Source organism: Epinephelus moara, chromosome 20 (genome assembly GCF_006386435.1).
Source record: "Epinephelus moara isolate mb chromosome 20, YSFRI_EMoa_1.0, whole genome shotgun sequence".
In the NCBI taxonomy this organism is placed as follows: domain Eukaryota; kingdom Metazoa; phylum Chordata; class Actinopteri; order Perciformes; family Serranidae; genus Epinephelus; species Epinephelus moara.
This window is the reverse complement of record NC_065525.1, coordinates 27,985,150-28,008,878: the sequence shown is the minus strand read 5'-3', so window position 1 is coordinate 28,008,878 and position 23,729 is coordinate 27,985,150. Positions and strand designations below refer to the sequence as shown.

Genomic DNA, 23,729 nt, shown 5'->3' with positions numbered 1-23,729 from the left:
TGATTTATTTTTTCAAAGTAATCCAGGTATAAGCACATTAATTTAGCTTTTACTAATGCATAATTTCAGTGACACAAATGGGTTTTTATTTAAATTGCATAAATCATAAAGACAAAATAAAAACATTTAAATTAAAAAAAAGTGAACAAATTGCATCAATGAGCCATGCTGAGTTTTGCCATTGCCCTTGACCACAACACTGTCTTCAGACCTGCATTTGGTCACCGGTGCTGCACTGCGGCCGCCCACAGCTTATAAATATGTAGGTTGGGTCAAATGCAGCGGGCGAATTTCCCCCAAGAGGGATTAATGAAGTATACAGCATGAAAGAGGTGCAAATGAGACAAACAGAACGCCGAGGAATATGACACAGACTGCCAAGAATATAAATAAGTGATGGACAGTTGCCAAAGAAAAAATACTGTACTCTATGTGTAAGTGGTAAATCATGAGATGACCAAGTAAGAAGTGCGGAGATTGATTGCCTCCTGACACCCAAGATCACAGCAATAAACCTGCTGACATGGGAAGATGGAGCTATAGCACCAGTCTAACCTATCCCTCACATGATCCATAGCGGCTACAATCAGGGAGACAAACATGGCAGGTGGACCAGGAGCCATAGGCATGGCCATGTCCTGCAAAGCCATTGGCTCCCAGTCACGTCCATGAAAGTGATGGGCTGGTAAGAGAAATGATGGCCTCTGTCCACATGTAACATAACTCAGCCTGTGTCCAAACACATAACAGTATTTATGACGAGTGCAGTTTAAAGCCTGATCTTTTTAAAGTGGCCTATTACAAGGTGAAAGTTACTTTATATTCAGAGGCACTTAGAATAATCATAAACACCACTTAGTCAGTCAGAGATATGTTAATTCACAAAATCATTCTGTGTGTCTTGTCTCCGACCCCTTCGTGCTGAATAAATGCTCCTGCTCCGATGATACTGAGTCGTTGCAGAGTTTGAGTCTTGAGTCAGCGGTCGCAGCGCACACTGCCATAGAGTGTCCGGCTCCGCAGCCAATGAGAAGAGGTCTGAGACCCGAAACGAGCTGCGGCTGAAAAACGTCGCTCTGTGAACCGTCTCCACACATCCCATGTTCGTTCCAGCCCCAGGAGAGGAGACAACTCCCTGAAAAGGAGGAGAAGGGTTATGGGTCAGTGGAGCTGACAGGAGAGAGGGACGGGGCTGCAGCACTGTACCATGTAGGCTAAAATTAGTAGCCTGAAGAAAAAAAAGCCTGGGTGCAAAAAAACAGAAGGCATGTGATCACACACACACACACACACACACACACACACACACACACTCTCTCTCTCTTTCTGTCCCCAATGCTGACACTCAGCCAGCAATAAAGCCTCCCTGCTCTTCACAGCTGGTGAGCTTGTTGGTGGGTGTGGTCAGGTCTGCATCACCGAGGAGACACGTGCCATGGCAACACAGTTACCTAATAGGCTCCATTGCCATGGCAACAGAAGCGAGCTTGCTTTCTCAAGGGTAACACATCTTCAAGCTTTCCCCATCCTGCAGTTGTGTGTCTTTCATGCAATCTTTTCATTCCTTTCATCGAGGGGTTTCTTTGTTTCCTTTCAGCTCGTCTCTGCAAATCCGTGGCATCAAAGATTTGGATTCGCCAAGTGACACATATGCTTTCGCCAGTTAATAGAGTGGATATCGTGCCAGCAACTTATGCCAGTGTGACACTGTGCCAGATACGGCTTACACGTAACAAACACACATGTTGCTCGGTCCTTAAGATTCTGCATGCGTCTATAACTGCATGAGTCTCCATGTTTGATTAAGGTTATTCAGTAAACATCCTAGTTCTTGTTTATGAGTAAGCTTAATGTGTTGACATGTTTAGTTCATTGGGGAAAAAAGCCTTGTTTTGGTGCTGTGCTCGATTCATGGACTCACTGACTGGAGTACAGCACATCAGTGTTTCCATGGCAACAAAGTGCCTGCACAATATTCTGCACAACAAAGGGATAAAAAAAATCAAGACACTCAAGCCAAAAGCCATTTCCTTGTAAACAAATCCCATCATTTGGTTTTTGCATTCGACAGTTTAAAATCTCACACTTAATTAACAAAACCACAGTGTTGCAATCTGCAGAACTTACATCACACTATACCAGCGAGATAAAACAGGACCTGATCCAAGGTGTTTGTCCTTATACCTTCCTGTTAAGTTCAAAATGTTCACATTAACAAAAATCTTTCCTCAGATTGGATGAGCTGTGCCCACAGCGTCTTTGGCCTGTCTCCCACGTCTGACCACGACGATGATTTTCATACATGAGGAGCACTTCCTCAGGTGCAAATGGGCAAAGGCTGAGCAGGCAACAGATATCATGAGCAGCATGCAATGCTCTCCGTTCCTTTCCGCCTGACCTACTTCAGCACCAGAAATAGCAGCACTCAGGTCTCTGCTTCCAATCCTGTTTTGCTATTTCATTGCTCCTGCCGCCGCGCTCCAGACAGGAGGAGGAGAAAGAGGAGAGCATGGCAGAGGAGCTGAGGAGCCAGGTGCAGGAGGTTCACATGAGCACGCCATTTACTGGCTCTGCTTTCTCATCACATCACTGAACTTCTGGAAGCACAGAGCAGTGCTTTGTGAGAACAGCCATTATGATGGACACTCAGTGTTAACAGTTTCCTAATTATAATGGCATTTCCAGTTAACTGCTCAAATTGGTCAGAACATTAAAAGTGGATGGCCATTTGCTTGTAGAAATACCAGCGATGTCCAGCATTTCCTCTCTAATGGAACCCTGTGCTTGTGTTATACTCTTCATCTGCGGTATCTATATTCATGCCGATGTATAAAAGTGGGTCACTGTTCAAAATTTAATGCAAAAGATTTTACTTCCAAAATGTTTTCTGCAGCTAGGAGACTTTTGGCAAGCCTTGGAAGAATAGAAGCACATTTATTATCTTTGGAAATCTGATGAGGAACCACAAACACATGACCACATATGTCTGTTTGTTTAGTATTATTCAAGGGATGTGTGTAACTGCGTTGCCTATGTTCTGTTCTTATGTGGACAAAGGGGAGACTGCTCTGCAAACACTGGAACTGGAAAAACATGCCTGTAAATGTGTGCGGTTAATTCAGCTCTTTTGCAGGCCTGTTCGGGTAATTGCCTCTTTCAATGATACCCATCTATCCATGCTGTAATTACTTCCTGATGCAAAGGCCACAGAGCAATGAGCTGACCTCAGAAATCCTCTGCAGCATTACCAGAAGGATTAATATTTCACACTCATGTTAAACTGTAATGTATTAGATAGTTCCCTTTCTCATTCCTTGATTCAATGTGTATTCCCTATTCTTTTATTTAGTAAGAGCCAGAGTCATGTCAGGCCAAAAGTGGAGTCTCTTGTTTCAGGCACTTTGCACCTACTGAAACCATTACTGTTAAGTTCAAACTATTTCTGCTACCGTTCTTCTTTGATGTATCTTCCAGTGCAGTTATGTATTATGTTAGATATTTATGCTTATCTTTTTGCAGCAACATTGCAGAGTTCTGATATAGTTTTTAAAAATAACAGAAGCCAAAAAAAATTACACTCACCTACGATGGCAAGGTTATGCTCAGATCCGCATGCAATCTGTAGAGAAGAAGAGAGAGAAGTGTTTATAATGTGTGTTGAAAGCAGGAAGCCAATTTTAAGACTATAATATGCACAGTTTGTTATGCCAACATGGATACTGAGACCCTTTGTAACCAAATCTTCTCTGAAAGTGAAATAAAAGTCCATGTGTCAAGATGTAGTCATCCAGCGTTTATTCAAAACTGCATACACAAGTGCACTAAACACAAATAACATTAGTGATGATTTCGCCCGTAGATGCATTAGACGCTCCACTATAAAGCCCTCGCTCCACAGTGCATCATCAGAGAGCAGAGCAGAAAAACTGCAGAAATGCCAGCTCATTCATAAAAGCTTAAACACACTGCTGCTGGTCTATCTGTAGGAGCAACTGTCTCAGGACAGCTGTGCCTGCCTTTGATGACCGAAGCCTTTTACCAATTCATGGCCTTTTTCCCGCCGCAGTCTTCCTCCTTTATGACTGCTACAAGAATTGAGCGAAGAAATTTAAATTCTTACCCTGAAATATACAAACGTCAACATGAGTAAAAACATGAGACATGAGGCTTTCTTATATTTGCAGTAAAAGTCATTGAATTGTGTTGCTAATAAAGTTTGACCTACCCTGATAAAGCACACAGCTGTGGCAAGCCATGAATAGAAACGCACCCTGACACCTGAACCACTGACAGGTTATAATTTGTTACTCCAGTAATGTTCATAGGCCTCATAAAAATGTGACACTTTAATAAATATTGACTCTTAAGGTGTGTGCGGACAGTGTTAGGAGGAGCCAACATGGTAGGGTGGGCTGAGAGATTAATAATTCCAGCAGCTAATCCATCTTGCCTTTAGCTTCACACACGCAAGGTGACTACGCCTTGATAGACGCGAGTGCTGCAGCAATGATCATGTGTGCAGTGGGAGAGTGATCCAGAGCTTGCCCTTGCCCGTCCCTGACATTCACTTTATTGGCAACGATCTCCTACAATACAGCTGCCATTTAGACCTCAGGTTAACTGCTGCAATCCCTGGACGCTCACAAATAATTGCCCTTATGGGAGAAGAGACCTCTGGCATCACTAAACGTAAGTGGTCCTCTGGCAGTATGTGTGCGCTCTACACGGAAGATATAGTGATACAAATCATTAAGAAGCTTCTCTTAGAGGGCTTGGCTCTCACTCAGTCACACTGCGTTTCACCTCACACTGAGAAACCCTCAGCAACCTGTTCGGTTTGTGGTTGTCTGCTGCCCCCTGCTGGACTACACAGACATGTTCTGCTAAAACAGGACGACAATGGCCACAGCAGCAGGAATCAATACAGTAGGTCTTTAAACTTTATCTAAAATGCAGAGTTACATGACTTTAGACTTTGATAAATCTGACGACTTGAAAATGAGCCTTTTGACTTGGAAATACTTGATACTTCCCCCCAAGCCCAAAATTTAACAGTATGTTATTTAAAACTATCCAAAAAAATCAATTAATTTCCCCTCATTTCCTGAACAAATTAACGTTGACCTTAATTTCCTTTAGACATAATACATGACACAACATACATATAATTTTGAACGAAGACTAGTCTTAAAGAAAATGTCTTACAAATTTGGGATGGGAAAGTTCTAGACATTTTTCTAATATGACTTGAGTTAAAGGTCCAGTGTTACAATTTAGGGGGATATTCTTGCAGAAATTGAATAAAATATAATAAGTATGTTTTCTTTAGTGTATAATAATCTGAAAATAGGAATCAATGTGTTTGCGTTACTTTAGAATGAGCCACTTATATCTACATAGGGAGCAGGCCCTCGTCCACGGCGATTCAATTCCATGTTGCACCGCCATGTTTCTACAGTAGCCCAAGGCAGACAAACCAAACACTGACCCTAGAAAGGGGCATTTTTCGTTCTGCATCGGCTACTGTAGAAAGCAACCACTCTGCTAAGGATAGCGTCCCAAAAACATTGATTTTATTTTATTCTTTATGTGAAACTGCTTTATTCAGTGTTTTTATTGGTTTAAATCACAAGGTTCTTGATGAAGAATGCATTATGACTAATTTTTGACTCAAAATCTAAAGTTTAGGACTTGGGGTTTGACTCAGGTCTTGAGTGCAAAGACTTCAGACTTACTTGTGACTTGCAAAACAATGACTTGATCTGACCTCTGCTAAAATGCATTATATGTATAAATGTTTGTCAGATGTTTTCTGTGTTTTTCAGTCTGTAGAGGTGGCAAACACTGATAAGTCTTACCTGTGTCGCGCCACGGAGGACTTTAACTTCTGCAGGGCGACAAGCTGGCTGGTTTCCACCTTCTGCTGAAGGACCTGTTGACTGCCCCTCTGAGTTCTGACTGGTTGATGCTTGTCGGCCCAGCTGTCCATAATCTCCTCTGCCCCATGTCAACACTCTCCCACTCACTGGAATGAATGATGACCTTGTTGGCAACTGTCCTTTAAATCCTGTGAAAACCAGTGAGCGTCAAAGAACTAATATGTGTAATTATGTTTCACCTGTTTGAGCAACAGTGTGTGTCCAGCCGCTCCACACGTGGACAACTTTCTCTCCACCCAGCAGTGAGCGCTTTACAAGAGTGGGAGAGGACAGGAAGGGCTCTGTGGCAGTCAGCTGGCCATGCTTGTTGCTTCCCCACAGAAACAAATCGCCGTCTCCTGCACACATGACAGAAGAGACATTATTCTTCATTCAGCAGAGGCAGCAGCAGAAAGGCAGAACAGTAATTGAGTGTTGCTGGTCAACTAATTACAGGACAGAGGGGAGGCCACAACTCGCCAGTACGACCTGAAAATGTAAATGCTCCCTCTGAGACAGAGCAGTACAAAATGTTTTACATGACTGCTTTTAAATTATAGCCTGTCTTATGTCTGTGAGCAGAAAACCCATTTCCATCTAAACTTGAACTGTCTGTTCGAAAGAAGGTTCCAGCTTTGGAAGCCACTTCCTATTGTAGCTGGTGCAAATATCTTGGTGGAATACATACATCCAAAATCACGACACAAAATCAAGCTTTTTCTTTTCACCTCTGGCTGTTAAATTAAGTAAATCTGCTGCCTTGTTTGTTGGCGGTGTTAACAATCTTCTGCAAGTTTGGAGCCTACAAACATTCCAACATGTCCATATTGCAATTTTGGAGGCTCGTATGAATGTTTTTCTTAGTCAGAGACACATATTTGTGTTACATAAACCAAATTAGACATCAACACAGCATTGAGATGGTCATATATGCTAGTGTCACACCTGTGAGGCACCCACAGTGTGCTGAGCCTGCAGTCACCATTAGCGCTGTCTTCTGATCCAGACCTGCAACACAGGCACAAGTATCTGGTCACATTCATCAATCATCACTGGCACTGTAAATCACAGAGTGCTTAAAGACTTTCTTTTCTGTAACTATTTCTGTTTCACTTAGCCTACCTGGTACCAAAGAGGGCACTGTAGAGTTGAGGTGTGCAGGAACAGGGTGTGGACTGAGTGCTCTCTTAGCGTGACTGGAAAGACCACTTCCCCACTGATATACACAGCCTGAGTCTGAGAGCAGAACAGCACATTAGGATTTGTGCACTGACTGCTGAATGAAAACACACTGATGATGTTTTTGGTACAAATTTACCAGTCACAGCCAGTGAATGTCTGAGTCCTGCTGCTACATTCACCACTGGCTCCTTCAGACTCTGAGAACAAACAGCACAGTGACATCTGCTTTAAAGAATCAAACTGATCATGAGGTGAAGCTGGTTTGTAGCAGTTTTGATCACCCTGGATTGAGTTGATAAAGATATGGCAAACATTAGAGAGGCTGTATTATGATCCTGGAAGTAAGTTAAATACACACCGCCCATGTGCTCACCTCAACAACCAGCAGATCTGCAGAGTGTTTGATTGTTTGTCCAACACCTAGTTGTCCAAATGAATTGGAGCCACATGCCAGTACTCGACCACAGTCTGTCAGTGTGACATAAAAAGAAAAGAAAGATCTCTAAAATAAAGCTCACTGAAATATATTCAATATTTGGCTGGGTGGAAGGCAGCTTCAGGCTTCATCTGTCATTCCCATTGTTAACATTACTGTGCTATGAATTCTGGGTAACTCCCTCAAAGTCTGCAAGACTGCACGCTTACAGAAGGGCCTGGGGGTAAAAACAGTCTGCATGAGAGCCCTCCAGTTACTGCTGGTTTTAGGACAGGCATGATCACTGAGAATGTGAGTCTAAGGCTGCATTTACATTATGTGTCATCAGAAAATGAAACACAGTTGTAATATAGCACATTTTAAAACAAAAAAACATCCCCTATCCTATTCACTACTGTATCCCTGCTTAAAAGGAACAATGGGGTATATGCTTAACAGTCTCTCGTGAAACTGTCCTAATCCTTCCGAATCTCATGCACATTTATAACAGAGCACCACACCCTGGTGTAAAATGGTTCTCACCAGTGAGAAGAAGAGTAAAGTCCCAACCACAGGCGACTTTAGTGACTCTCTGACTCAGGATGGGGCAGAGTTGAAAAGTTGAGATGTCTGCATTGTGACCAAGTCCCAGCTGGCCTCTGTGATTCTGTCCGCACACAAACACATCTCCATGCCCTGTCCAACACAAAACACAACACAAACATTTGGAAAGCATCAACTGAGTTGGCTATTCATGTACAAAACATTTAAATTAGATAGTTACTGGAAGCTTTGGAGAAGAGGAAAAAATAACAAAAAGAGACACAACTACACACTGACTCCAACCCATTAATGTATTTAAACAGACACTGAATTAAAAAGTTTTTTTCCTAGTCGCTTTGCACCTTCATGTGATGTGCATATAATTACACTCCTTCTAAGATGAGGAGGGAGAAAAAGATCAAATTTAGTAAAGGCAGTTTCCATCTTGTACTATCTGCTGCACAATCTATTTGTAAATTGTGTGGATGTGAATGTTAAGTTTTTCTTTTGGCTGCTTAGATTTTTCTCAATAATCTTGCTGTATATTTTTGATGTCTGATACACAGTGGTGTTTTATAATTCTGTGTGGCACTGGATAAATGTTTGGCAAATACAAATGAACAAATAACTCTCTTCAGCCTTCAGCTCCCCCTCTTGCATTCATTCTCTGGTCTATGTGAATTATGTGCTTCAGTTTTGTGTCTTGTGAGTTTGTACGGCCTGTCCTCTCTCTCCAGGTTAGAGGGACAAGCTTCTTGACATCTTCCTGGATGCATCTTTTTCTATGTGTAATTTTGTCATGGACTGTTTATTTAGTGACTGTATTATGTTGGTGTATTCTGTACCAGGCCCACCATCAGGGGGGTCAAAGGGTACAGATGACCCCAGACCAACACCAAGGGGGGCCCATTTGAAGGTCTATGGTTGGCCCTTAATGGGATAAAGTACAACAACTTACTTACTGACTTAAATCACTGTCAATACAAGTTATATGTATTTACATGAAAAATAACTGTAATATATAATTAAAACACATTTTGACGTGCCATCTGACACTCCCATCCCCTGCAGGTATTGTCAAATAGGGCAGTCCATCTGACATAGGTCAGGCGGGCGATGTGCAGAACTAACAAGTGTTGCTATAATGTAAACCTGTGAGGTGGGTTTGCTGAGTCAGAATGCTCCAGTGTTGTGCTAAATTTTGGTGAGGGAAAAAGGAGTATTGCCAGTTTTAGAAATGGTGTATTTAAATGTTTCTGCACACTGTGGACCCTAAAGAGGCTTTAAGTTTCATAAAATGGGTATGACTGTAAAACTGAGAGTTGACGGTCAAATCGTTCTTTTGGTTTTTAAGGCTCTTAATGGCATCGCCCCTTCCTATATAATAGATTCCCTATCACCTTATGTCTCTCCATAAACCCTGAGATCCTCCACAGCTGTGTTCTATCTGTTCCTAATGTCAGTACAAAAACCTTTGAGGATGTTTCCTTAAGCTACTATGCCCCAAAAATATGGAACACCCTGCCTTTAAATATTAGACTTGCTGGCTCAGAGGACAAATGACGACTCATATCTTTTTAATATAGCATATAGCCTTTTTTAATGCTTGATAATTATTGGTTGATAAATTTATTTATTCTTCTCTTTTCTCCTTGAATTAGTGTTGTATAATTGTATGGTTTTATTTCTTTATTTTGTTGAATTGTAAAGTACTTTGTGCTGCATTTTGAGCATGAAAGGTGCTATATAAATAAAGTTCATTCATTCATTCATATACTCTTTACACTATTTCAATTCTGCACACAATATGACCAATATTCAATAAAAGTAGCCCTCAAAATTGAATCAATAAGTGAAGAAAAAACAAATATTTGTTCACTCCTGATTTGATCTTATGATTTAACACATTGCAGTGATTTCCTCAGTCAATATTTGATTTGACTTTTCTCTAACCAGTCACTAGAGGACATTTTTTCAAAATAAATAAGAGAACAAGGTCTTAACAGTAGATAAAAGTACAACTAGATACAAAATACATGTGGAAATATGTCCACACAGATCCCTTCCAAATTTCCCTTCCTGAGGTTTCTTGGATTTTTGGGGTTGAGGGAGTTTGTTATTATCCAAAGGGAGGATGCTGAATTTCAGCAGAGACTGATTTGTGTTGTCAATAAATTTGACTTTACCTAACTAAATACAGCCATTAACCTTTTACTGATTTGGCCCACCAGGGGGCGCCACATGACCACAGCTTGTTCAGGCTTGGTTCACATTTCTGAACACCTCTCTTCAGCCTCGTGTTTGAAAGGAAAAGGAGCGAACAGTAACCCACCGGTGATAACCACAGAGTGACCCCCGCCGCCGCACACAGCCCGGACAGTCTTGTCTTCCAGGGTGGTGTTGTCAGTGAGCCGGGGCTCCGACAGGTCCTCCACATGTCCCTGTCCCAGCTGGCCGTAGCTGTTGGCTCCCTGACACGACATCACCCACGTTAATACTGAACAGCACTAACGTTAACATTTATGAGGTAACCGTTAACGTTAGCCGAATCCTAACGGCTGCTTAGTGATACTTGTATGTTGGAGCTAGTTCGCTAACTGTTAAGCTAACGTTAGCAAAAGTGCTAAGCTAACGTCAACATCGAAGTGTCACTCTGCTGCCGGTGAGTGTTTGAGTTAATTAAACTACACAGTTAGATATACACAACTTTAACACATTAACGGTGAAAATAACGAACTTACCCAAGAGTGTAAGCAAAACTCCTCCCGCGAGCTCGTTTCTCTGGTTTCCATGAGTAACGTTGCATCATGATTTGCGACACTATCGTGAAGCCTGCTGCCAACAGGTGTTTGACTGTTGTGGTGAAGAATGGATTTTCATAACATTTTGTGAGCAGAAAATGAATGTATTATTTATTAATGTTATACTTTAACCGATAACGTCAAGGTGAATTTATGTAGTTTATTTTTATTATATTACCGAAAGTTGCCAGTTTAGTACAGTCACTTATATTCACCTACTGTTTCTGGTATTTAGCCTTTGTAGTCTAATCTCAATGACATAAATGAGGTTGACAAAATATTCAGCAACACCCCAAACAACCTCTAAAATGACCATCATGTTTAAGAAACACCTCTCTGGCTGTTTTTAGAGCAGTTTTAAGGGAGAAAGGTGCTTTCTAGAAGTGTTTTTATATAAGGTAAGTTACTAAATAGACATTTGATGTGGTTTTTACTGATATTCACACATTCAGTACATTGTTTTACCCCCTTTTTCTTATATTGTCTGGACAAAGCCTCAGAAAAAACGTGTAAAATGTTTTTTTTTTTTTGTGATACTGTTAACCACTGTTAATTGTGACTCAGTGAGGCTTCATGATATGGCCCCATTGTGTTTTCCAGCTAATACCTGCCAGTTCTTGTCATCTAGAGCATCCTTTTTCAAGAAAATATTCATATGAATATACAACAAAAACAAAAAACTTTTATTTAAGTGTGTTGAAACTTCTATTACTCAATGACAGAAGCACAGTGAATCTGACTGCTGAGGAAACAACCTCTAAGTATTAGCTTTTGAGTGAGACCATGAATGTGCGTACTGAAATGGAACAGGAACTGCTTTATTTATTGTATTTTATTTTTTCTTTTAATTTGCTTGGATAGGCGTTTTAGATTAATTTAGGTGAATTAAACAGGGCCACTAGGAGATTAATCTTTCTGTTTATGTTAAGGGGGAATCAAGTTAACACATTAAAACTAGGTAGCTTTGTTATTGATACAACTTTAATTAATTTGACACTCAGGTTTAACCTTTACACCTCGCTCAAACTAACTCATGATGGTGAATAAATCCTATCATCATAAGACTGATAATCTTGTCTAAGTAGGACATAGAGGACCTTTGACTTGACATTGAGAATTTCTGTTTAGGATGTTATATCCTACATAAAGACTTTACAGGCCCATAGAAGTGGTCACTGATTCAGTGTCCAAGAAACCAACACCAAAAATGTGAGTCAGTGATACTCTATTTCAAAATTTTCGATTAGACAAAGAGGTGATGTGGCCCTCAGGTCAAAGGGATAACTGTTCCTACAATGTTTAATTGAGATTACACAAATTCCAACTTGATCATAACTTTTATCACGTTCAGGGTCCTTGCCATCATCATTCTGCACCTCATGATCATCATCAATGTCACTTTCAGCATCTTTAACCCATAACCAAACCTGCCACCATGAGGACAACAAGAAGTAACCACAGGTAACAAACCATTTGACACACTGTGAAGACACAATATATTTATATATTTTCTCAATAGTTTCAAATACATAGCCTACTCATGATATCTATATTTCTTTACAGTAGAAAAATAATGTTTTGATTTCAGGAGTACTACAATTATATTCACTTGAAGAGGAGGTATTCAAAATCATCACTGTAAAATAAAATAGATCGGCGTACGTGGGCCACATCTGACGTAATCAGTCATGAAAACATTCTCATAACACCAGGTTTCACTTTCATAATTTCCCTCAACAGAAAACAAAGGAACATGATACATACACAAAAAGAATACAAACAAGGTACATTTTATACATATCACTGGAGTGAGGAAGATTAAATGTAAGGAAGAAAAAGAAGAATACAAAAAAATTCACATGATAATATACAACAGCAGAGTTAACAATAGGAAGAGGAAACCACATCTGTGTTTGTAACAGCTGGGGAGGTTTTAAAAGGGTACTAAAGTACCATGAAAACATGTTGATTGTTTGCAATACAGAAGCCAGTTGAGCCAAGTACAAGAAGAAAAACAGTGTCTCAAGTTAAACAGCTCTTTGGGTTTGTGCAGTTTACTGATTTCAGTAGCTAAACATACCTAATGCACTTCTGTAAATTGTGTAAGCCATAAACCATGCAGTTGGGACAACAGAGCATTTTGCTGAAAGCAGTGCACATTCATTGTACTGACGAAGGGCGATACACGAGCAGTGTCTCTACAGCGGTGCTTGGGGGGTAACACAACAAGCATTGATGGACTGTAGGTGGATAACTTGAACTAGAATGTGGGCAGTCACACACCCAGCTGCTTGTTCATCCGGATGAGAGCGTCACTGACGATGTCAAGCTCGTGCCGAAGCTCCTCCACCACGCTGTTGATGCTGGGAGTGTCTTTTAGCACATCCACACTCTGGGTGTAAGGGTTGTATCGGACTGTGAAGGGACGCTTGATAGTCTTGGCAAACTCCCTGAAACCATTAATATAATATCATCATTTAATGATCCATTGTACATATTTAGATCATTTTCATTGACCTATGCAAGATCTACCACTATGATTTAATGTTTGACTGAGAAATGGAGCTCACCTCATCTTGACTTTGGCCTCCTCAAAGCTGTCTGACACAAAGTAGACATCCTGAAATGTTGTGATGATGCATTCTTGCTTGGATGTAACTTTGGGGTCAAAAGGCATTATCCTTGCATTGCCAGAGAGTGCATGCTGTGACAAAGGAAGATAATACAGATGTTGCAACCTTTGTTTGTAAAGAGTAGCTCACATTTCAGTCATTTGATTTAACACAAGCCAGTCTGCATCCAGATGTTTCAAACAAAAGAAAGGACCTATCAGAGAAACCATGAGCTCTTTTATTAAGAATTATGACCACTGACTGAAGTTATTATGGATTTTTCAAGAACTTTTTCACATATCCACTCAGGTGGACAGCATGCATTTGAGTTTTCATCTAAGAAATATAACCCCATGAATAAATCGATATGTCAGAACTATAAATATATATATGTATATATATATATTTATTATTATTATTATTATTATTATTTTTAATTTATACTTTTTAATGCTGTTAAACTAGTGTGTTCACGTATATGGACATATTCTAATAATATTCAATGCAATGCAAAAGTGCTGAACTTTGCTCCTGACTCCTCAGCCTCTCCACTCTCTATTTCCACTCCTCCCTTCCTTATTCTGCTCCTTGTTTAGGACTCCTCAGCCCTCACCCCCACCTCCCTCAGTGGAACTGTATAATTTTTCAACAAACAAAAACATTGTCAAAATTTTGTCGATATCCAATTTAGTAGACAGGTGATAAATTGTAATTTCCTCCCAACATAAAATCATACTTTGAAATTTGAACAGCTGTATTGCTCCTCAGTTGTTACTTGACGTGACCAAAGTTTATTTACCTTCAAGGGTCTCTTGTAGGGGTGTGGGGAAAAGTCCATACAGCATAGTATTTGGATATTTTACATGGCAATGTTGTATTGATACATGAATGCCATGTATTGAGTTTTATATAAATTGTTAATATTGCAAATCAAAAATTGAAACTTTTGGTAGCCTCCTGGAAAAAGAAAATCAATTGCTTTTTTATTCCACAAGAAATATTTTGCTGCAATAAAAATGGATGAAGTGAGATGTATGGACTGAAAATTTTATCCTATTTGAGCAAACAGAAGTTGACAGGATTTTCTTTTGGGGACATAATTTGCAGGGTAATAAACTTCAGTATCGCAATATACAGTATGTTATCCCAATACTTAGCATCTCACAAAATATTTAAAATTGCAGTAATGTATCGTGACTTAAGTATTATGATCATATTGTACTGTGAGGCCTCTGATGATTCCCACTCATAGTCTTTTACCAAAGAAGGATTGGCAAGATAATCCTGAGCTGTGGAGCCTTGGTGGCATTCTGTCTGCCATCTTGGTTTTCAGAGATTTGCATTGCACTTACAACAGCTGGCCAGCGGGTGGCAGTGTGTGGCTTGACGCACTAGGGCCTACTGTATTGGCTGATGTGCAATTGTAGCACCAAAACCCCTGCATATACAAGAAAATGCCTTTTGCATAGCTGTCGACTGTAGTAATAACTTTGTGTGAAAGGGTTAACAGTGAAATTCTAAGGGAACCTTTAGGATTAGATGTTTAGATATAGCCAAACCTATATAGTGACTTTTTTTATTTGCTAATTATATTAATTTTAATGTGTTTTGCTGGTTAGAGGGAGGGTTTATAGCTAAGATACAGCTGTTCTGGCACTTTTTAACACACTTCATGATAAAATATTAGGAGTGAAACTGTGTCAACATGTCGACTGTATGTTCCTTTTAAATGTTTTTACCTTAAGCTCACTGATAGATGACAGCAGTCCTGCTCCGTATGCCCGCAGCTTCCCTTCTTGTTTGCATAGGCCAAACTCCACCGTAAAGAAGTAGCACTGTAACACAGGAGTCGATAAGACAGAAATGATTATGACTACTATTCTAGATTTTGAGGAAATAAAATTTGACTTGTCTCAATCAGTGTCACTCACTGTGGCCAGTTTCTGAACGGAGTCATCCGAGGCCCCGAGTGAAGCGAGACCAATCTCCTGAGAAAACTGGGCGAAGCTGGGTTCTGCTAGCAGCGGGACGTGACCCAGCAGCTCATGGCATGTGTCCCTTCATAATGAAAGACAGCACAATATTAGAGCTGATAGCTTCATGTAACCATTGGAATCTGTTCTCTAGATACAGCACTGTGTAGTACTCACGGCTCTGGGGTGTATAAGGGGTCGGAGCTGTGCCGCACATACTGGGTACAGTGGAAAACCCGGAAGGCCAAACCAGCAAGGAAGTCACGTGGGGACAGATAACCGGCCACAGGCCTGATGGTGAATCCAGTGCGTTCTGAGAAGACGAGACGTTTGAAACACACATGAGTGACCACATTCACAAAGCTGGAAATATTTATAAAAGTTACAGCTCTTACTTTTGTATATGAGGTAAAAGTTACAAGCCTACCCCTGAGGAAGCGTGACACGTCTTCCAGCTGAGGGATGTTGTCCTCCCGAAATTCACAGTATTTGGACAGCAGTGGCAGGTTCTTCAAGTATTCCCGGCAGGCGTGGGTGGGGTACAGCTTGTTGAGCTCCCTGTACACCACTCCCCAAGTCTTCACTTCCTCCTCTGTGAACTCGATACGAGGAATCGGATCCCCACTGAAACATCATAATAATATGTAAATATCAAGTAAAAACTTAACAGACTTCCAAAATAACCATTAAAATATATAAGATAAACTCACTGTTTGAAGGCCATGGCGAGATCAGCAAAGTACTTTCGCCTTTTCCGGTAGACGTTGTCCTTGAAACCCTGATGGAGAGGAACACAGAGAATGAGAATGCTTCAAATTTAAGGAAGTTACATTTTTTTAAGTCAGCCAGTTATCTGATATGTGCCTACATACCGGATGATCCGCATCCAACTCAGAGCCATACATCAGGACACGGTTAGCACACTTGTCCAAGTCTGAAATCTTCTTTGGGAACCAAGGTACGTTATACATTTCTGTGAAGAGACCAAAAAATTAGTTTTTGCTGATAATACGGTCTAATATAATATATTCGTTACGCAGCGTCTGCAGGATTTTATTTACCTTCCTCTTCTAGACAGGAGTTATCTGGAGGCTCCATATCCACCACGTTCACATGCTTTCGAAGCAGCTGGATGATTTCGTTCAGTTGTTCGTGGTTGCTGTCGCAGTCCACGAAAATTTCAAACTCAGAGTTGCGTCTTTTGGATTTTCTGGACTCTATGTGAACAAGGTTGACATGGTTTTCCTGCAAGAAACATGGAGAGTCATTTTTAAGTCATCTACATTTGCTTTAACAGTAGTATGATAAATAAATAAGTTACTGGGAGACATATGTGGTATGAAAATGTTACTCTATAATGTAGACACTGTATTTTAAATATTTAAGGAACAGGAATCATGATAACCTTACCTGGAAGAGTCTGAGTGCCTTCACTAGTCCTCCCACTTCATTCTTCAGGGAGAAGATGATTGTCGCCCTCCCCTTCTCTGAAGTATTCTTCTTTTCAGTGGAGTTTTCCTCAATTTTCGTGAAGGTTGATTTGTTTATCTGAAAACCATGATGAAAGATAGTTTTAATTTACCGCAAAATATCATCCTCAACAACCAATAGCAGCTCTCCTCTAATGGTTACATGAAGAAATATTCAACTTTTTAATGCATATTTGATTCACTCCCCCTTTCTTATTAGCGTCAGACCCTAAACGTAAAAACTTAGAGAATGTTGATGGATAGTATTGTGAAAAAAGCACAGTCACATGCCACATTTCTCAGGGAAAGGAATGACGTGACTGCACAACTTCTTATCACTTTAGAGGTTCTATAACCATCCAAAAATGGACATCCTCTCTAACGAACATGCAACACTGTCAAAAATCAGTAAGTTGTAGAGAGTAAGAATCAGAAAACTGCTGCAGACATGTCTAAATATTTCTGTCACCTTGAAAAAGAAACATAGTTTTTGTCTTTGCATTCATACAGATGAATATAATATATAACTTAATAATATAATTTGTTGCACTGCATCATTTTTTCATGATGTCTGACGTGATTTGGAGCATTTGTAGAATGGTTTTGTTGTTTGGTTGAATGTTTTTATATGTACAAATGTGGAACCGTCTATGTCCTGGAATGCAAGACACATTTAAGAATTTGTTTCTGACAATAAAGTTACATCAAATCAAAATCAAAATGAAACAGGTACTATTAGAGCGTTGGATCCATGTGGAGACAGGGCTGAGATTAGTGACCACAGGAGGCTACCCAGCCCCTCTCGTGTGTTTCAGTACCTTGGACAGCGCTCTCACGTTGACGCACGGCTGCACACGCGGAAAATTCATGGTAATCCTGCATCAGATTTTAGAAGCAGGACTGTAACGCGCCAGCAGCACAGAAAAAATAATCTGTTTTGACAGGCTGCGACGTTTTCTCCTTCGCTTTAGTCGTAGCATGCATCTGTGCAACTACATCAAGCTGTAATTTAAACATCCTCACAGTCTAATTGGTCAAAGTTGTTTGTTGTAGGTTTGTAAATGAGGTCAAAATAATCAATTAATTTCATTTAGTTGCTGCCTACCATATTCCGTCCTTCGAGCATTGTGTAGACAGCACGGCAGACCAGTTTTCGGTGGACCCTTGTCGGTAGTATCCCTGAAAGCATTAGTGTATGGAGACTGGATCAGGACGCTCCTCGGGGTCAACTCTTTGCGTCTCGGTTTAACGAAGATGAACTTGTCTCTGTCTCAAAGAATCGCCTTACTGCAATCTCATTTAGACAGCGGGAAAGCCTATTATTAGCTCCCTGCATGTTGAGATCCTAGCAGACATTAGGCAGCGTTTAATCGCGGCAGCAGGTTTGAGGCTGCGAAGTGCTGTGATTTTACGCACACGTGTTACTTCATCATATTGTGGTTTCCTCTGTCTTAATGTTGACCTAATTGATGTAAACAGCTTTATGTATTTTTAATATAGGCTACACGTCAAAAAGTCCACGTGAATATTCTAAATTTTAATCTGCAGTTAAGCCTAATTACAGCTGCTTAACTGAACCATTATTCATTGTCTTTCGCGCCTCTCGTGCGACACAAGGGGTGGTTGTTCCACTTTTATTCCCTTGAGATATAATTCAATTTGTTCAACATTACTGTTATCATAAATCTCCTAAAATCCATAAAGACCCCTGTGTTTAAGATATATAAAAGTTTGCAGTTTCGACCTGTTCAGCACCATGGTTATTTGTTGTACTTTTTTCTTGTTTGTCCGCTTTTTGTTGCGCATTTTTGCAACCTTTAAATTGAAAGGCATGCATCTGACTTATATTGCAATATAATATCTAAATCTATGTAATGTGATCTGTTTATTTGAATTTCTACATCCAGCATCGCTTCAGATAAAGTCTCCTTTTCCATGTGTGCGTAAAGGAGACATCACATACTCTGCAGGTTAATCGGTTTATCTTTTTTCTCCCCTGGACATCGGTGAATGGCGTGCAGATTGAGCATTAATGAGTCCTTTATTACATGGAATTCGGAGGTATCCCCCTTTAACCTTCTTAACCCTTTGACGCAACACACTATGGGCAAACAAAACCGCTTAAATTAATCTGCGCTGACGAGAAAGTCAAGGCTTATTTGGTAAGACGACCCGGAACGATCTCTCCACCACTGTCAGAAAATATCACATGCAAGAAAACCTCTTCACCTTCATGTTTTTTTTTCTCAGCAAGAAAAAAAAAGTCATCAGTGCTGCAGTCAGATGTCTTTTCTTTTTAAGCTCTTACCTCATTGTTCAGCAGTTTCTCCTCAAAGCCAATGTTCATGGAGTCAAAGGATCTTCCTCTGCGCGGTCCTTCGTTTTTGTTTGAGTACATGTTAAAGTGCTGCTGGTTTATTTGCCCCTTTTTAAATGCAGTTCTTGCAGGTGGGTTATCTGTCTGCCCCGAGAAGCAGCGCGCTTTGCTATTTAACCGCGGAAAGAAAGAGGAGGGGGCAATAATCTCACCCACGGCAGCAAATGGAAAAAGAGCGGCACGGCTCACGTCATTGGGGAAAAGGGTATCTTTTATTTCACCTAAAGGCCTGAAACAGCTTCAATGAGATCAATCACAAATTCAGATTTTACTGAGATAATAAAATTGGACTGAATTAAATTGAACTGAACTGTTTTCATTATATATTTCAGTATGTTTGATTATCAAAAAACTGCAGCGTTTGTCATAAAAAAGATTTAAAAAAATCATGCCTTATTGATATATTCTGCAATGTTAAACTCATCTGCAAGCATTTAAAACTTAATATGGAAAGTGTGCTATCATATTGACATTGTAGGCTGCCCATTTAATTTGTATGCTGATAATTCACTATGGACTCCTCATGTTGACACAAGCAGTTAATTCTTCTTGTTTGTTGACACCTTGAGACTAAGAGGAGGTCAAGGTTTAAGAGGATTCAAGCGTAGCCCACCTGCCTCCATTGAGCAGTGATCCAAACATGCCCCCCTTTCAAAATCCTCTGCACTGTAAGCACCTCTGGGTTCTCGTGCACATAGCACAAATAACCTGCATGTTTTCCTGTCTTTAACACCGTGAGCCTTTTAATAAGATCAAGACAATCAGCGGAGAGAGCTTCGGAGGGCCCCTGCAAGCAGAATCAAAAGAGACCTCATTACTTTAAACAGATAACACCACTGTTATCTCTGTAAGCTTCAGTCACCTTACAAGTAGGACAGGTGAGATGTCTTTGTCTGTCCGCCTGCTCTTTTAGCTCCTGGCAGCTCTAATGCAGTGGTACATGTGGCTGATGCACATGCGGTGTGTCTCAGGTGGTCCTGGCCTGTGTCACCCGTGACATGGACAGATGCTTTACGCAACAAAGGAGGCAGTGAAGGGAACTTCCTCCCCCCTGACACTGAACCCAGGGCTGCTCTCAGATGTTGTAGCAATATAGCAAGGCCGCGCTTTCATTATGCAGCCATGTTTCAGAATAGTAAAGCACTGCATTATGTGGGCATCCAGTCTGTTCTGGTGCTAGAACAGACAGTGGGCCATTAAAACACATCTGCCACCAGGAGAGCCAGTCGTCTCCAGCAGTAGCTACATGTACCAGTATGCATTGCTCATAAAGTTTACCCCCCTTCAACATGACCGAAGCATGAGTGAACATGTTTACCCGACTGTTGGCTTAAGCTCTTTATCACCTCCACCTACAGAAGGCAAACATTTCTGCTTCAATGTGCAAACACAATATACCGTAGCAACAAAACACAGCTAATCAACAATGAATATTTTGTACAGTTGAAAGGTCAAAGGAAACACTGTATGTCTCCATTTTACCTCCACTTGGAGTTAGTAGCCACATTAACACACAATATATAACCACATAGCTATCTTATAAAAACATGAGCTGGCTTACAGAAACACTCTGAAGTAGTGTCGTCAAAAAATATCAGTGTATTGATACAGATTCTGAATATCTGACGCAATGTCAGCACTCATTGTCCGCAGTATCGACACATCGATGCTACTTTCTTCTCTCTAACAGTACAGTGCCCCCCATAGCCCCACCTCCTGTCACTTACTCTCCCTTTAATTCAGTTCAGTTCAAAAGTGGAAAAAAGTCAATTTTATGCCCTTAATATCATTTTTTCCCTGTAGTGTTAAAAATGGTATAGAATATTGATATTTTTAAGGTATTACATCAAAATTAGAAATTCCTATATTGTGACAACACTACTCTACAGTAGGCATGGGACGATGTGAAAATTTCATGTCACTTTTAATAATTTTGATTCAAAATGTTATCCTGATAATTATCGACATATACTCAAAACTGGCACTAAAGCATGCTGTAATTAATTTACCTCACATTTTGTTAGGAAACAAATAGTTTTATTGTAGCACAGAGAGGACACACATATATTTTTTAGTGAAGGCACTGCAGTGAAAAACAACCATGCATCTGAAAAAGCCAGGCTTTTTGATAGAGGTGGGAATCACCAGAGGCTCCACGATACGATATTATCACAATATTGTGTCACGATACAATATTATTGTGATTTTAAATGTGTTGCGATATGCTCAGTATTGTGATAAAATGTATTGCGATTTATTACCTGTTTTCAACTGCAAATATGTCCCCGAAAGAAAACTTAATTAACATCTGTATCATCTAATAAGATAAAGTTTTCAGTCTGTTCATCTGACTTCAGCCATTTTTGCAGTAAACTGTATCTGGTGGACTGAAAAAGCAACTGATTATATTATTTCAGTAGGCTACCTAAAGTTTGATTTGTATTTGTAACATTAATAATTCATATCATAAAAAATTTGATACATGGCACTGTGTGACGATACGACATTGCCACACAAAAATATCGCAATACCACGCTGCATTAATTTGTACCCCCACCCCTACTTTTTAATCATTTGAAATGGTATCATATCTTTTGATATGACATATACTGATACATATTTAATGTCTTTTTTATTGTTGGTCGGCCAGCAGTCTCTTTGGGTGCTGCTGGACGCGCTAGTCACGATATTCTGATGATGGAAATTCACCATGATTAATTTATTGAGTTTTTTTTTTTTTAATCACAATCCAGGATGCAGTCATATATCGTCCCATCCCTACTCTGCAGTCAGCCGCTCTCTGGTGTCTGTCAGCATCTTAGTAATTATTTGGGCTGAAACAGTTGGGCGATTAATTGATTAGCTGATACAAATCAAATCAGAAGGCAACTTTTTTGATTGTTGCTTAATCATTTAAGTTAAAGTAAAAACTACAAACAATATCTGGTTCTCAAATGTAAAGATATTCCACTTTTCTATTTGCTACATAATCGTAAATCAGATAGTTTTTTTTTTTTTTTTTTGGACTGTTGGTAAGACATATCAGGCCCATTGAAGCAACATAGACGAAATGATTAATCTGTTCTGTTCATTAAAAAAACGACAGTAGAAAAATGGTAGAATAAAATAATTTTTTTTTATTGGCAATGAAATAAAGATGCACAGAGTATTAATAAACAACACAGAACCAGTAAGGACAAAAAGACAACCCCATCCACCCATCAACACAAGAACAAACTCAGAAAGCTTGATCAGTCCAAGGAAATCCAGAAAAAAAGGAAAAATTACGACAAATTCACTTTTGTCACGGTAGTGTAGTGTGTTTCATTACAATTTTTCAGCTTCCATATTAGCAAAGAAGCGTTGATCCTTTGATAAAACAACAGATTTTCTCCACTTGGAAATGATACAAACATCCTTCATCCAGTGTCCAAATGTTGGAGGTGAAGAGTCTTTCCATTTACACAGGATGAATGAAAATAATTCTTAATTCCAGCCCCTCATAAATATCACCATGACACTTAATTTATTTGGCACAGATTACAATGAAGCCGAACCTTAAGAGAGGCAAGAACACAGCATTGGTATTTTTATAAATATATTATTAAAAACATTTTAAATGGAATAAAACGAGTTATTGACTGTTAGGGTGATAAAAGACCTTTATTGTAAGAGCAGATTTGAATAATGTGACTGAGCTGCTCTCTCTTTCTGTGGCAGCATCTAACAAAAACTACAGTGAAATTCAGCGTAGTAAGTCTTTTTTGTCCTATCTTTTGGTGCTACCTGCTAACTGGACAGCATCAGTTGTAGAAAACCTCTGATTCTTTCTGTCACATTTTCTCCTCTGTTGGTAAAACAAATGTGCCTTGATTCTGACAACATGTTTTATAATGTAAAGCAGCTAATCCACACTGTCCTCTGCCTGTATCGAGTCAACGTGGCTAGTTTACGAGTCTTCTTTCACACAAACTCTCTTTGTAGATCTGCATTCGTCCATTCACACCAAAATACGCCAGTGAATGCCACAAGTGGGCTGCCACTGTCCAAATAATTACAAAGAGTACAGTGGAGCCTCTACACGTGTTAACCCCCGTGAAGGATGTTTTTCATAGAATCGGTATTGTTGCTCGCTTAGTTACCAGAGGAGAGAAAAGGCAGGAGAAAGAACAAAGCCGACTGAATGGTATGGCTGTGGTATTGTTCATGATCCAGTAACGATGATGCCTTTCATCAAGCAGGTCTAAATATACTTACAGATACGTTTTCACAGACACATGCTGCACATGCTCTGGCCACATCTTTGATCTCCTTGTGTCCTGACAGCTTCTGGATCACATCTGCTTTATTTAACGTCAGAGTCAGAGGCTCACAGGTTTACAAATCGTGCATTTGATATTTTCTGCGGCACACTAACTCTGATATTATCCTTGTATTAT

The 23,729-nt window shown here is 40.0% G+C and overlaps 2 protein-coding genes across 3 annotated transcripts; both read right to left on the bottom strand.

Moving 5' to 3' along the window:
- Nucleotides 1-11: 11 nt before the first annotated feature.
- sergef (secretion regulating guanine nucleotide exchange factor) lies at nucleotides 12-11,055 on the bottom strand. Of its 2 annotated transcripts, none has more exons than XM_050074349.1 (11): nucleotides 10,800-11,049; nucleotides 10,391-10,529; nucleotides 8,059-8,211; nucleotides 7,474-7,568; nucleotides 7,237-7,297; nucleotides 7,041-7,154; nucleotides 6,864-6,926; nucleotides 6,119-6,277; nucleotides 5,859-6,025; nucleotides 3,583-3,619; nucleotides 12-1,135 (listed from the first exon to the last, which is right to left on the bottom strand). In XM_050074349.1, the coding sequence occupies exons 1-11, from the start codon at nucleotides 10,848-10,850 to the stop codon at nucleotides 888-890; spliced, it is 1,287 nt and encodes a 428-aa protein (XP_049930306.1). In that variant the 5' UTR covers nucleotides 10,851-11,049; the 3' UTR covers nucleotides 12-887. The 2 variants fall into 2 exon arrangements, with proteins under 2 accessions (XP_049930306.1, XP_049930307.1); XM_050074350.1 differs by lacking the exon at nucleotides 12-1,135 and adding an exon at nucleotides 1,142-2,597 and having other exon boundaries at nucleotides 10,800-11,055.
- Nucleotides 11,056-11,680: 625 nt separating this feature from the next.
- On the bottom strand, nucleotides 11,681-19,376 carry tph1a (tryptophan hydroxylase 1 (tryptophan 5-monooxygenase) a). The gene is made up of 11 exons (XM_050074346.1): nucleotides 19,222-19,376; nucleotides 16,855-16,992; nucleotides 16,506-16,689; nucleotides 16,317-16,417; nucleotides 16,155-16,222; nucleotides 15,872-16,068; nucleotides 15,622-15,757; nucleotides 15,403-15,529; nucleotides 15,211-15,306; nucleotides 13,430-13,563; nucleotides 11,681-13,309 (listed from the first exon to the last, which is right to left on the bottom strand). The coding sequence occupies exons 1-11, from the start codon at nucleotides 19,309-19,311 to the stop codon at nucleotides 13,135-13,137; spliced, it is 1,446 nt and encodes a 481-aa protein (XP_049930303.1). The 5' UTR covers nucleotides 19,312-19,376; the 3' UTR covers nucleotides 11,681-13,134.
- Between the last annotated feature and the right edge of the window lie 4,353 nt (nucleotides 19,377-23,729).